The 15,696-nt window shown below is 28.7% G+C and overlaps 1 protein-coding gene across 1 annotated transcript in view; it reads right to left on the bottom strand.

The window, feature by feature from the left end:
• LOC111642430 (protein SCAI-like) overlaps positions 1-4,079 on the bottom strand; it is a gene marked incomplete at its 5' end in the record, with an annotated part of 30,552 nt that extends 26,473 nt beyond the window's left edge. Inside the window, 2 exons of the mRNA XM_023388782.1 lie at positions 2,627-2,722; positions 3,984-4,079. Of these exons, the coding sequence (XP_023244550.1) occupies positions 2,627-2,722; positions 3,984-4,079 (192 nt within the window). The remainder of the gene's footprint in view (positions 1-2,626; positions 2,723-3,983) is intronic.
• Between the last annotated feature and the right edge of the window lie 11,617 nt (positions 4,080-15,696).

The raw sequence follows: 15,696 nt of genomic DNA, 5'->3' as shown, positions 1-15,696 counted from the left end.
TTCCGCAAATGTTTTTGACGCTCCTTCTGGGCTCTTCCTCAGCCTTTTTTTGATAAATACTGAGCTGGATGTTGAAAATCGAACATTTTCTTTTGATTCGTTTACCTTTCGAATCATCTCTTTTTCATTTTAAATTTGACTCGAAGGTTTCCACGTGCAATGATTCAAAAGGTAAACGAATCAAAAGAAAATGTTCGATTTTCAACATCCAGATCAGTATTTATCAAAAAAAGGCTGAGGAAGAGCCCAGAAGGAGCGTCAAAAACATTTGCGGAAGTATTATACATTCACTCCGGTTACAAGGTTTAAAGTAAGAGTTATTTTTACTTCAACATTATAACAACATATACAATCAACCCAATAATTAATTTAAATACCAAACAAACAGCCAGATTTTTTATTGGGCTACTTATAAATATACTTATATAGCTAATTGATTACCAAGTAATTTGGCTGGAGGTAGTGGTTAGACTGCCATCTTGTAATAAATTTAATAATTAAAACTAATTTTTTGCTTTAATTTAGAATATTCTAGAATAAAAAATCAGTCTAGACTGGGACTTGAACCTGCAACTCCTGCTTACTGTATAAATGTGTTGCCAGTTATGCTGTTAGACCTCCTTCCCAATCTTCACTTCCAGTCCAATTAATTAATTTAGATATAACCATACTAAGCATCCAGGGTCCTCTGTAGCTCTTACCTGACTTGGGCCTTTGTCCTGTATATAACAACATTTACAACCAACCTGATGATTAATTTAAATACCAAACAAATAGCCATTTTCTTCCAGAATATTCTAAATTAAAACGAAAATTAATTTTAATTATTAAATTTAACGAAAGATGGTAACTTAACATCAAATTAGCTTAGCAAGTAGCTAGCATGATAAAAGAATCTGGCTGTTTGGTATTTCAACATTACTTTGAAAGTTATAATATGAAATATTTTAATGAAAGTTTTGACTGTATTTTAACACCAAAAATTGAGCTTTTACTTTTGTTTGCAATTAAAGAAAGAAAGAGAACAAGCAAATGAAAATTACTGTGACATCATCATCACAATGCCTGGCTGCAATTTTAATATTTTAAATTTATTTAATTTAAAATATATGCTCTTTATTTTAGTAGTGTCTTGTCCCAGTACATCATACTTTTCCTGATAACAAATCATGACAGCCATCTAGTTAACTCCATTCCAGAGAAAATTTTTGAATTGAAATCACATGATTTCTAGTCCAGATCAGAATGTCATATATAGTTAATTGGAGCCTCCTGTCTGTACGCTTTCCACATCTAGTCTCAACTTTCATCTGTCTAACTCTATTCTTGAGGTTACAAAAGGACAAATGGGCAGACACCAATGGAAATTTATAGAATTTTTAAATAATTACAATAGTTAAATTAACAGAAAGCTACTTCACACTCACTAAATAAGTCTTATTTCAAATACAAATGTATGTAATTTAAATTTTTATTAATGAAAATTACACTTTATTTTAAAATAAGCAGAAGTGTAACTTTTATAAATTATATTAATGTAATTAATTATTTGACACAGGATTTTTCATAAATTAACCCTTTATTTTTATTATATGTGATGTCAGGTAGTTTCCTATCAACTCGCATTCCTAAATTCTATTAGTAAAGCTATTAATATTTCAAGCCATATTTATCTATTATGGAATTGTATTTATAATTTACAATATGTTCTTACAATTTATTATTATTATATCTACTGAAATGACAATATGTTTCTAAAGAATCATTTTTCTGTATGTATATGCACATACATACTATCTAATTCTACTAGTAACAATATATTTGATAAAGTAATAATTATATTAAAAAATCTAGAAAAGCAAAAGTCATGAACACATCATTCAACATATTTTAGATAAATTAAAACTTTAAAAAATTTACTCGTTTCCACAACATTCTATTATTTAAAAAAAAAAAACACTTAGGAAAAAAAAAATAGATAAGATATCAGGACACACTTCAATTTACTAATGTGGTCTGTTAAATCAAAATTAAAGCACCAACTAATATTTGAGGAGGCAAAAATCAAATATACAAATGCCTACAGTAGTATGCGAGGTTTAATTCTTATAGTCACATTTAAGCAGTAAAATGGCATCAATCTGTCCCAAAAATGCAACAAACATATTGGTCATAAATTAAACAGTACTCTATGCCCTTCAGTTATGATCTGGAAGGGGCTGGTTTAGGCATAAAACTGGAACAAAAAATGCCAAATTAATTTTGGCATTTTTTGTGTTTTTTTTTCTCTCCCATGTTGAGACAATGTCTAAAATCAGTATTTATTTGTAAATCATACTATACAGAATTCTGTATGATCACTGATCCTCTTAGCCCACTTGAAGATGAAGTGACAATTAACAGTCAACTTTACCAAGCAATCACTGTTAAAATGTTAGGTATGTTTAATGTAAGAAAAACAACATCAAAAATACTTTATAACATAAAGCGGCATTAAAGAACATTTTAAGAAATGTTTTAATTTAAAACATTTCTTAAAATGTTCTTTAATACCTCTTTATGTGAATATTTCTCATGAATCAGTAAAATTGTTGGCATGACATCCACTCTATCGATTTAAGTTTACCTATGTTGTTGCTGAAATTTCCAAAGTTTGGTGTACACATCAAAAGTTCGACCAAAATATGCTTGCCACTGTTTATGACCATATTGCGGCAGGTCTCTAAATAAATATAAATTTTTATGTTATGAATTCTATCACAATGTAGTAAACGCATTTTCCGAATATTATTTTTGAATATATTGTTCATTAGAGTAATTACATTAAAGAAAATTGCATGCATTCAAAACTTAAATTATTACACTCAAAACACATTTAATTATTAATCTGTTTTGAAAAATATGAGATAAGTGGTAGATTTCTATTATTAGATAGAGAAAAATTGCAGTTTATGTAATTACAAAAGAAAGAATGGTTCACATGTATTAAGAATGCATATAACAAATTAAAATATTTCTAATAGGAATAAGAAATCCAATGTATAAATCATTAATTTAATAGTCATCAGGAGTATTTTTTATCTAATTAACAAGAACAGACAAGAAATACATCACACGCATTAATGCAAAAAAGTAAACATCAGTTTTTGCTGTTAATATACAATTAAAAATTTAATATAAACTGACATTTTTAATATTTCAACATTATTCTTCTCCACACACCAGAACATACTAAAAATAACTCTTACTTTAAACCTCGTAACCAGAGTGAATGTATAATACTTCCGCAAACGTTTTCGACGCTCCTTTTGGGCTCTTCCTCAGGCTTTTTTTGATAAATACTGAGCTGGATGTTGAAAATCGAACATTTTCTTTTGATTCGTTTACCTTTCGAATCATCTCTTTTTCATTTTAAATTTGACTCGAAGGTTTCCACGTGCAATGATTCAAAAGGTAAACGAATCAAAAGAAAATGTTCGATTTTCAACATCCAGATCAGTATTTATCAAAAAAAGGCTGAGGAAGAGCCCAGAAGGAGCGTCAAAAACATTTGCGGAAGTATTATACATTCACTCCGGTTACAAGGTTTAAAGTAAGAGTTATTTTTACTTCAACATTATAACAACATATACAATCAACCCAATAATTAATTTAAATACCAAACAAACAGCCAGATTTTTTATTGGGCTACTTATAAATATACTTATATAGCTAATTGATTACCAAGTAATTTGGCTGGAGGTAGTGGTTAGACTGCCATCTTGTAATAAATTTAATAATTAAAACTAATTTTTTGCTTTAATTTAGAATATTCTAGAATAAAAAATCAGTCTAGACTGGGACTTGAACCTGCAACTCCTGCTTACTGTATAAATGTGTTGCCAGTTATGCTGTTAGACCTCCTTCCCAATCTTCACTTCCAGTCCAATTAATTAATTTAGATATAACCATACTAAGCATCCAGGGTCCTCTGTAGCTCTTACCTGACTTGGGCCTTTGTCCTGTATATAACAACATTTACAACCAACCTGATGATTAATTTAAATACCAAACAAATAGCCATTTTCTTCCAGAATATTCTAAATTAAAACGAAAATTAATTTTAATTATTAAATTTAACGAAAGATGGTAACTTAACATCAAATTAGCTTAGCAAGTAGCTAGCATGATAAAAGAATCTGGCTGTTTGGTATTTCAACATTACTTTGAAAGTTATAATATGAAATATTTTAATGAAAGTTTTGACTGTATTTTAACACCAAAAATTGAGCTTTTACTTTTGTTTGCAATTAAAGAAAGAAAGAGAACAAGCAAATGAAAATTACTGTGACATCATCATCACAATGCCTGGCTGCAATTTTAATATTTTAAATTTATTTAATTTAAAATATATGCTCTTTATTTTAGTAGTGTCTTGTCCCAGTACATCATACTTTTCCTGATAACAAATCATGACAGCCATCTAGTTAACTCCATTCCAGAGAAAATTTTTGAATTGAAATCACATGATTTCTAGTCCAGATCAGAATGTCATATATAGTTAATTGGAGCCTCCTGTCTGTACGCTTTCCACATCTAGTCTCAACTTTCATCTGTCTAACTCTATTCTTGAGGTTACAAAAGGACAAATGGGCAGACACCAATGGAAATTTATAGAATTTTTAAATAATTACAATAGTTAAATTAACAGAAAGCTACTTCACACTCACTAAATAAGTCTTATTTCAAATACAAATGTATGTAATTTAAATTTTTATTAATGAAAATTACACTTTATTTTAAAATAAGCAGAAGTGTAACTTTTATAAATTATATTAATGTAATTAATTATTTGACACAGGATTTTTCATAAATTAACCCTTTATTTTTATTATATGTGATGTCAGGTAGTTTCCTATCAACTCGCATTCCTAAATTCTATTAGTAAAGCTATTAATATTTCAAGCCATATTTATCTATTATGGAATTGTATTTATAATTTACAATATGTTCTTACAATTTATTATTATTATATCTACTGAAATGACAATATGTTTCTAAAGAATCATTTTTCTGTATGTATATGCATATACATACTATCTAATTCTACTAGTAACAATATATTTGATAAAGTAATAATTATATTAAAAAATCTAGAAAAGCAAAAGTCATGAACACATCATTCAACATATTTTAGATAAATTAAAACTTTAAAAAATTTACTCGTTTCCACAACATTCTATTATTTAAAAAAAAAAAACACTTAGGAAAAAAAAAAATAGATAAGATATCAGGACACACTTCAATTTACTAATGTGGTCTGTTAAATCAAAATTAAAGCACCAACTAATATTTGAGGAGGCAAAAATCAAATATACAAATGCCTACAGTAGTATGCGAGGTTTAATTCTTATAGTCACATTTAAGCAGTAAAATGGCATCAATCTGTCCCAAAAATGCAACAAACATATTGGTCATAAATTAAACAGTACTCTATGCCCTTCAGTTATGATCTGGAAGGGGCTGGTTTAGGCATAAAACTGGAACAAAAAATGCCAAATTAATTTTGGCATTTTTTGTGTTTTTTTTTTCTCTCCCATGTTGAGACAATGTCTAAAATCAGTATTTATTTGTAAATCATACTATACAGAATTCTGTATGATCACTGATCCTCTTAGCCCACTTGAAGATGAAGTGACAATTAACAGTCAACTTTACCAAGCAATCACTGTTAAAATGTTAGGTATGTTTAATGTAAGAAAAACAACATCAAAAATACTTTATAACATAAAGCGGCATTAAAGAACATTTTAAGAAATGTTTTAATTTAAAACATTTCTTAAAATGTTCTTTAATACCTCTTTATGTGAATATTTCTCATGAATCAGTAAAATTGTTGGCATGACATCCACTCTATCGATTTAAGTTACTTAACAAGATGAGTACTAGAAATCAGACGTTCTTTTCTATACTTTATAACAATTACTGTTATTGAGCAAACTCAATTATCAATCACAATAACAACCACTAACTCTAAACAGCACAAGAAACAATGAGCAATTATTTATTGTGATTTCTGGTCCAGACCAGAAGTTCATATATATTTAATCAGGGCCTCCAGCCTGTAAACTTTCCATATCTGGTTTGAATTTTTACTTATCTAAGTCTGTTCAAAATTAATTGTGAAGACAGTCAGCAATGATGAAAATGTACAGGTCTGCAATTTGAAAATTATAGTCCAAAAATTTGACACAAGATTTTTCCAAAAAGAAATTAAGAGGCAAAGAAAAGTAAAAATGCACAATGACTGTAATAAATACATACCAAAATAATATTTGATTTGAATACATGAGAGCAATACAGTATAACTCCAACTATGCAGATTAATTGGGACTGAGCCATCTGGATATGCAGAAAATCTGAATATTTGAATTTTTTTTAAAGGTACTAGGCTATTATCACAACATAAAGTCTAATTTTCTACATATGGTTACTTTACACTATTTACTATTGACTGTAATACAATATACATAAACTTTACTTGGGTGCAGCAAATGAATTATCTTGAAAGTTCAAATTAGTTTGTTGCCAAATATGTAATGTCTGATTAAAACATTTATCAACTATTCAAGTTTTAATAGACAAAAATAACTAAATATGTATTCCATCAAATATCTGTTTGAAAAAATTTCAAACACAATCAAAATATTTGCTAAGTAAAAATTTTACTATGACAAATATGACTAACCTGAATGATATATGAAACCTATATACAACAAACCTCAAATAGTAGCATTATACAACAAAATTAAGAGCTGAAATTCAAAATTCTAAATGATTACCAGAAGATAATATATTAATAAACAAATAACTAGATTCATTTTAAATAACAGATGACAAAAAAATTTAATATCTATAGAAATAAAACTGCTAAGCAAAAATATTCTTCTTTAATGTTCATTTAATGTTAATTTTTTAAAAATAAATGTTAAACTTTATGAGCATTTATTTATTATGACATTGTCACAATGTCAGGCTGCAATTTTTATCATATTTTTTTCAATTTATTTCATTTAAAATATATGCTCTCCACCTCAAATTAGTAGTGTCTTACCCTGTACATCATACTTTTCCTGTTAGCAATAGACTCATGCCAGTCATCTAACTTTTTTCACGGAAAAATTTTTGAATTGAAATAATGTGACTTCTGGTTTGCATTGAAAGTTTGTATTTAGTTAATCAGAGCAGCCTGCTCTTAATCTTTCCGTATCTGGTCTTAGCTTTTGTCTATCTAACTCCATTCTTGAGATTAAGGAAGGACAGACTGGTGGATGACAGTAAGCATTTATAAGTTTACAATTTTTTCAAATTGCAGCATAATTTATCCAAAAAAATTATTTTTAATATTTGTTTTATATATTATGCAACTGTTGATATTTATATCAAGTATCTAATTAAAAGATAAACAACTTTGTTCTAGCTTAGAAAAAAAAAAAATGCTTATGTGCTCACTAAAACACAAAACAACAATGCATACAAGTTTAATTTAAAACTTGATCAATGCAGAGCTTCTCAGCATATTTTTTGGACAAATATCTATATTAGAGAGGGCCACATTGGAACTAAGTCCTATTATAAACTAGAATATCAACCATTATTTATTCCAGCTTTTTCCACTGACCCCACAATTACAAAATGGCTGCATGCAAGCTTTCACACACTACACAGATATCCTTCACACATTGGAGACACACGGAAAACATTATTTTCACTCATTTATATTAAAAAAAAATTTTTAGAATGAAGAAGTGTATTCAATATTTATCATTCAGTATTCAATATTTATCATGTGTTTATATACTATTCTGAAATCATCATTAATCAATAAGTAAATAATTTTGTTAATAATATGCTAAATATTTTATAAAATAGCATAACTCAACTTCAAATTTTAGTATTATTAATGATTTATATGGGAACATTATGTTACAGTCCTAAAATCACAGCAAATTTTTGCCTAAAAATTCAATAAAGAATGGAATATTTTCAGACTGAAAACAGAATGCTTGCCAAAATATTTGATAATCAATAATATAGAAGTAATTAAAAAATGATTATATCTTACATTAGAGTTTATCAAAACAAAAAATTATTCACAGCAAATATTAGTATTTACTTCAATATTTTATTAAAAATATAATGATGTATTAAATGAGCAAAAACATTAAAATATCTTGTACTATTAAAATTTATTTACGAACTGATTGGTACTATTTTACTGCTTAATAAATTAAAACATGAAGTAGTTATGCTAAATAATCCTTATTGTTTTGTTTTTTAAATAATAAAATAATTAAAGTAAAATATAGCTTTACTTCATTAAATATTTAATATCATCTTAAACATAAAGACACTAAAAATTACGAATAAGAACCAAGAAAATAAACACAGTTTTTTTAATTATTATTCTTAATTTTAATTCTTAAAATAAAAATTATGAATTTTATGAGAAAAATAATGATTACATTTATATGTAATCAAATTTTTAAATTTCACAGAATCAATAGAAATTTACTGTAAAATCATCATTTTTTCTTTCCGTTTTCACAATGTATATATTAATCCATACACACATTTTATTTCAATAAAATCTGCATTGATTCTAGATAAAAATAGTCCAAAACAGTTGTAGAACTTTTGCCAACTTTTATCATGTTCTTAAAATACTTTGCAGACTTTATTAAACTCTTTTTCATATCCAAAACCATTAATGGATAATTTTATAACAAAGTGCTTTTAAGTGACAGATGCTTGTAAACAATAGTGTAAACAGATTACAAGAAATTGAAAAATTTATAATACAAGCTCCTAGACAAAGAATTAGAATAGGTACCTAACTGATAGTTTAGTGTACATTTTCTCATGAACAACACAGGGTACGGAACTTTTTTATCCTACATAAACAATGTCTATATATGTTTATTATACCCGTTAATCACCCAAATTAACTCAAACATTTTTTTGTTACAAGTGGAAATGAAATGACAAAAAAATAGAACAACAGTTTGACTGTGACAAAAAATTAGAATATTAGCAAAAACAACCAAACAAACAGCCATAAAAAACTAAATTGTAATGCAAATTTCCATATTGTTGGGAAGCACAGTATGATAATACAACATGGGGTGTAAGTGCGACATCGGTGACAGATCTAAAGATATTATCATAGCCTTGTATAAAGTAGGAAAAACACAAAAAGAAATTGTGAATTATATAAAATACTTGCAGCCAACAGTCTCTAGAGTACTGAAACAAAACCGTGTTCAAGTCTTAACTAATAAATGCCAGAAATGTGGATGTAAATGAACAACAACTGCAAGGGATGAGAGAAACTTGAGAAGGATTGTCGTGCGAAACTGCTTTAACAGCATTAAACTCTTGCATGCACAATGGAGAGCAACTGGAGTGAACGTTAGTAGCCAAACCACATGCCAAAGGTTGCACGACTTGCACTTCAACTACCGTGTTCCCAAGATGAAGCCAACTATAACGAAAAAGCAACAACAAGCACGTGTCAGATGGTACAGAGAAAGGTTCATATGGGGACAAGACGACTGGAATAACATTCTCTTCAGTGATGAATCCCTGTTTTGTCTCTCCCATGGTGACCAAGGCCTACAAGTATGGAAAACAACCAAATATGCCTTCGAAAAGGACTGTATGAAGAGATCTGTGAAGTTTGCATCATGTATCATGATCTGGGAATGCATGAGTGTTAACAGCATAGAACAACTGTACATTCTTCAGAATGTGTCATTACACAGACATATTAAGATATCTTTGAGACATTTATGATACCAACAAGACAGAGCATCCTCTCATACAGAAAATTCAACAATATGTTGGTTACAAGAAGAATAGATAGCAGTCCTGCCTGGGCCAAGCAATTCTCCAGACTTAAACCCATTAAAATTTTGTGGGAGTCATGAAATGACGACTTAATGAATGGTGATCAAATTCTAAAGAGGAACTAGTGACATGCATTCGACACATTTGGAACTGCATCTCCAGAAACAAATGCAAAGCATTAATCCATACCATGCCCGACAGATTGAGAGCACTAATTATGGCAAACGGCGAGGCCACAAAATATTAAGTTTCTTTTGTTGTTTTTCCTATATTACCCACATTTAGCTAATATTCTAATTTTTTGTCACGATGAAACTGTTTATTTTTTTGTCATTTCATTTCCATTTGTAACAAAAACACATTTAGTTTGTCTGATTAATAGGTATAATAAATATACATAGACATTCTTTTTTGTACTCTGTGTTGTTCATGAGAAAATTTACACTACACTATCAGTTAGGTAAATATTCTAATTTTTTGTTTAGGAGTTGTAGAAAGACAATATCAGTTTATTAAAATGAAATTTAAATTCAGAAGTAATGGCTCCACATTCAATAATTAATAGTCAATAAGAGCTTTGAATTTGGAAGCTGTTATTATAAACACAGTTAAGACAAACTGGAACAGTTTTAGAACATTTCAGATTTAAAAAAAAATTCCAGCAACGAGTTTCATAACTTTCCCGGCTATTATGAGATTTTATTGACAAGACTATTGTAAAGTAGTAACCTTTTAGCACAGCAGGGACAAAAGGGGTACGGCTTTGTTAATTGGACCCACCTGCAGTGAGATGGTAGTACAATTGCCATATTGTAAACGAACGAACGTAAACAAGTGGCGGACGTTTGTGTGAGCTGCACTCTCGTCGGATGACGGCGGACCCGAGTGTAAGCTGTTCGGGCAAAGAAAAGGGATTGTGATTGGTCGGAAGTCCCCGTCCAAAAACCCTTAAATTGCGGGCCGAACGAGAGGAAAGGAGAGAAGGGCAAGAGACTGGTACACGGTAGTCTCAGGCACTTGGGAAGCCCGCTGAGCGTAAAGAGAGAGTGTTCTCCTCTGTTAATCTTCTCAGGGACGGGTTAGTGCTGAGACCGGACCGACCGTGCAGTTGAGCCGACTCCGAAAGCTGACTGAGGTCTCTCCCAAGAGTATTAGTTTCCAGACGCCAATCTGGCACGTGAATTCACCACGCATGATCTTCCTGTACATATGCTACGTTTATAACTTGTACAACTGTAAATAAACTATATATATATTCAATTTGAGTGTGGAGGTGTACTTTCCGACGAACCTGATTCACCACATCGAGTCGTGAAACAAGAAACCAACTCAACGAGACGGAAGTGGGAAGGAACATTCTATAAGATTTTTCCATAAGATCTTCACTACTATGTCTTGTTTATAAAATCGTAATGCCATTTTTATGTTACCAGCATAGAAGTATGAAAGAGTACAAGTCAGGAGTTGATATTTGGCACAGAGTATTAGGTGTCCAAATCATTTACTCATAAAAAAAATCCAGACTTGTATGTAGTCAGGGAACTGAGAACGGAGTCAAAATAAAATACAAAATGGCTACCCTCTTCTACAAACAGCAAAACAGGCACCTCACCCCACCGAAGTCATGTGGGGGAGAGTACCACCCACAGTCATTCTAGAAGTGAACTCTGACCTTAGGACTGAACATGTAGTTTCTTCTATGTTAAATAAAATTTGTAATTAATTTTGTAAATTTGGGAGTGCTTCAAATATGATGTTAAAACAGTTTTATGTTGTTACAAGTAGGTTTTTTTAACATTATCTAGTATAATAAAATCGTGAGACCGATAAATATTTGATATTATATTAGGATTGTCATTACATCTGATGACATTATAATTGGGTTAAAATGTATATTGTTTACTCAAAATAAAAAAGTAATTTCGGACGATACAATAGCCACGATTATTTTTTTCAAAAATGGGAAATTTTTGTTACGCATCGACAAAAATTCAACCCGGGCCGACACGCAACAAAGAGAAATTTCAAAATTAAATAAATTAATTTCATCGAAAATACATTGTGGACAACCTCGTGGTCGTGGCCGGCAAAGTTTGAACGATCATGCCCAAAAGCAGCGATACCAAAGAAGATTGGAGAATGAGAACGAGACCCGCCTTAAGCATCAAAGCGATTCTGCTTAGTAGTGAGTCTCCGAGACATAGTCCTGTCCCAAATACAGTTTTGCCATTTTACTTGTTTAGAAAGTAACTTTTATAATTTTAATTACAATATAACTTAATTAAATTTATAGCAAACTCTCATATTTTTAATTACTGTATAATGGAAAAAAGCTTAATTTTGAGGATAGGGATGAGTTTTATAAAAATGTATAAATGTTAATAATGAGTAAAATCATGATTAAGACTGCTCCTAAAGGAGATAAACACAACCCCTTTATCTCCCCATCCCCTCATCCTTTAACTATTGTATTTACATTTTGTTTTTTTGCTTAAATAATAAACAAAATAACAATTTTAAGTAAAAATTATCATCAATTTTATATAAAATAATTATAGACATTAAAAATCTTAATGCAAAAATATAAAACTTTTCTATTAAAATAAATGAATCAGACCATAAATTAATATTTAATCCTTTAGCATTTCAGTGTTTAGAGAAAACATTAACTTTTACACTGTTTAGAACAGAATATATATAGGAAGTTGATAATATCAAATGATAACTTAATGAGACTATAAGTTTTATTTTTATTTATACAACAGCATATGCAATGCCATAAACTTCTACCATTACTCCAAATAACAATTCCTATTAAATGTAACAAATTTATATGCAAAGAAAGATTCTTTTCATTGATCAGTTTTTGCTGCTTTAATATTTAATCAATTATTTTTTGTTTGAATGACAAGTTTATGGAAAGAATAACTGATTAGTACAAAACATACAAAATTTAACTTAAAACAGTTAAAATAATAAATCATTGTTGCATCATTTTGTTTTTTTATAGTTGTCTATTATTCATTTATATAAAGTGATGTGTCTAATAACTTTATTTATTTATTTATTTTTATATGGAAATTCTAAAACTTCATAAAAAGGCTAGCAAGGATTCTTGCTCAACTTTCCTAGCACTCAAACAGGGAGTTAAGGGACCATTAAGAAGTCCAATAATTTTCAATTATACTATGTAACATTTATGCAACAACAAAAGCTTAAAAAGTGTAATTTTATTGAATTATGATAATCCATTTAAAAATCCTTAAATCCATTTGAAAAATATTTAAGTTTAAAAACATCATGATCATAGCTCAAAGTTAAAATTGTGTGTGGTGCCGTATGTTATGAGCAGCATTCCTCTAATTTTTTTGTAGCTGAGTGGAACAAGTACTTCTCTTGTTTTTTTCCTTTAAAATTAAAATAACTGATTATAAAGTAAAGATTAAAATTCATTTTAAAACATACTTCAATACAAAATATCTTTTGTCAATGATTTAATGTATTTAATCAAAATATACGTAGCAATAATCATGTCACGGACAGAGCGACACATCAGTAAACAACAATTCAAATCAGTGTGCATATTCGTCTGCGTGGCAACAATTTGAGCAGTGTGCGGCCGCGCAGCTTAGAGGGAACCTTGGTTATGAGATGTTATTAAAAGATAACTTTTAATTATTATAAAAAAGCAAGAAAAGGCCTAATTTTGAAGATAAAGATGATTTTTTTTAAATATTGTAATGCCAATGAGTAAAATTTTCATTAAGTCCAACCCCACTTCAGCTAGGAAACATGACCCCCTATTTCTCCACTCCATTTAGTTCCATACTTCAAAATTTAATAGCATCAATCCTTCTTATATACAAGATACCATGATTTTACTTCTTAATCTTTACCCCAACCTGAAATATTAAATGAAATAGATATTAACACATACATCCATAGAATTCACCCCCTTTTTTTGACCATTTTGGATTTAGTGAGTCTGATAATGTCAAGATTAGAAAAAAACAGAGTCAAATTTTACACAATTACAATACTTTCCCATGTTATAATAGCCAGGAAAGCAAAAACTCTCTGTGAATAAAAAAAATTTAAAGTCTTATTTTAGAGATAAATTATCAAATGATCCAAAAATATTACTTTTTTTTATAAGCACCAAACAAATATCTTATAATGTATTTTATTGCAACTGCTTAAATAACAGATAAATTATTTCATTCATAAAGCTGACTCATCAAATATAAAATAACTGCCAACTTTTAAAAAATAATATTAATATGCTATTGATTGAGCTAACTTGATTCAAATTTCAAAAAATGTTTTTATATGATAAAAAGTAATGTAAAAAATTGTATGCTTTCATTGTTATCAGATTTACACCTACTACAGATTTCTAATACATGTAATGCTTAGTTTATGAAAGCTTAATGAAATTATTTATAATATTTTATAAAAAAAAATAAATAAAAATTAGAGGTTTTGGATAAATTAATAACTACAAGTTTATCAAATATATATTTATTATGAAAGACAGATAATTCTCCCAAGAGTGTTTAACAGTAATTGAACCTAAGATATTAGTAATGAAGTAATCTATACTCTGATCTTAAAAAGTACTATTGGAGTAACAATAGAAACACCTAAGAAAAAGGATAATTAATGTAAGTATGGATACTTATGATGTACAGGTACACCTTAATTAGTAAGTATTTAAACTGATATTTAGGATTAAATGAACAATTTTTTAAAGAGATTTACAACCATAAAATATGCAAAACCATCACAGACAGAAGATACATTTGACAAAATTTGCATGATCTATGCTACATTATCAAATTACCTTAACAGTAACCAGGGGAGGAGTGCTACCATACTACTTTTTAGTAATTTTAGAAAAATGTTTTCTGATTTAAACAACCTGGAAATTGTTGCTCAATCACTAATTTACTTGTTAGATTGGTTGCTGTTCCTACATTTTATATTAAATTTTCCTTCATTTCAACAAAGCATAATGAAATAAAATGTAATTATATAAATATTTTCATAAGTCTGTGTTTATTCTGCAGCTAGCACAACACACTTCAGATATGCCTGCCATATTGTCAACAACAGAATTCCCAATAGAAAAAAAGATTCCTAAGGTATTAATGCACAACAGTCAAAACTTTCCACACACAAAAAAAATAGACAGAAAACCTTTTATTTCATGCTATTCTAAGGGGCATTCTTGCTTCCTAAGGTGCATTTTTTTAATACTAAACAAGTGGTATATCTGGTATATTATAATCTAACCAATAATTATAGATATTATTATTAATAAACAGCACAAACATAATAATAGCTTATTCTACAGTTATGTCTAGTCAACATAGCAAAAGGCACTGATATATCAATGCCTAGTGTTATAAAGACAAGGGTCTATGTAGAATACAATAAAAAAAAAAATACAATATTTAAAAGCTATGTATCAATATACTGCACGAGTTATAATTTTCTTAATTAGACCATCAAATTGTTCATAAATTCTGCTTAATAAATATTCCGATTTTTATAAATTGTAATGTGTATTATTTAAAATTCATATTACTATAAAAGGATTCACATTAGCCACTTCACCTTAGAAACAGTAATTACTGGTAATTTCTAATAATCAATAGTTAGTATCTCAGTAAATTCATTACAGCTTTTGTACATGACATAAATTAATGAATTAATTTACTTTATCAAAATAATATGAAATTTATGTAACAGCATTAAACTACACCAAATTCAAAAAATAATTTGTATTCATATTAACACATTTAA

Source organism: Centruroides sculpturatus, unplaced genomic scaffold, assembly GCF_000671375.1.
Source record: "Centruroides sculpturatus isolate CEXI.00-Female unplaced genomic scaffold, Cexi_2.0 scaffold1537, whole genome shotgun sequence".
Lineage (NCBI taxonomy): Eukaryota > Metazoa > Arthropoda > Arachnida > Scorpiones > Buthidae > Centruroides > Centruroides sculpturatus.
This window is presented reverse-complemented; position numbering and strand designations above follow the sequence as displayed.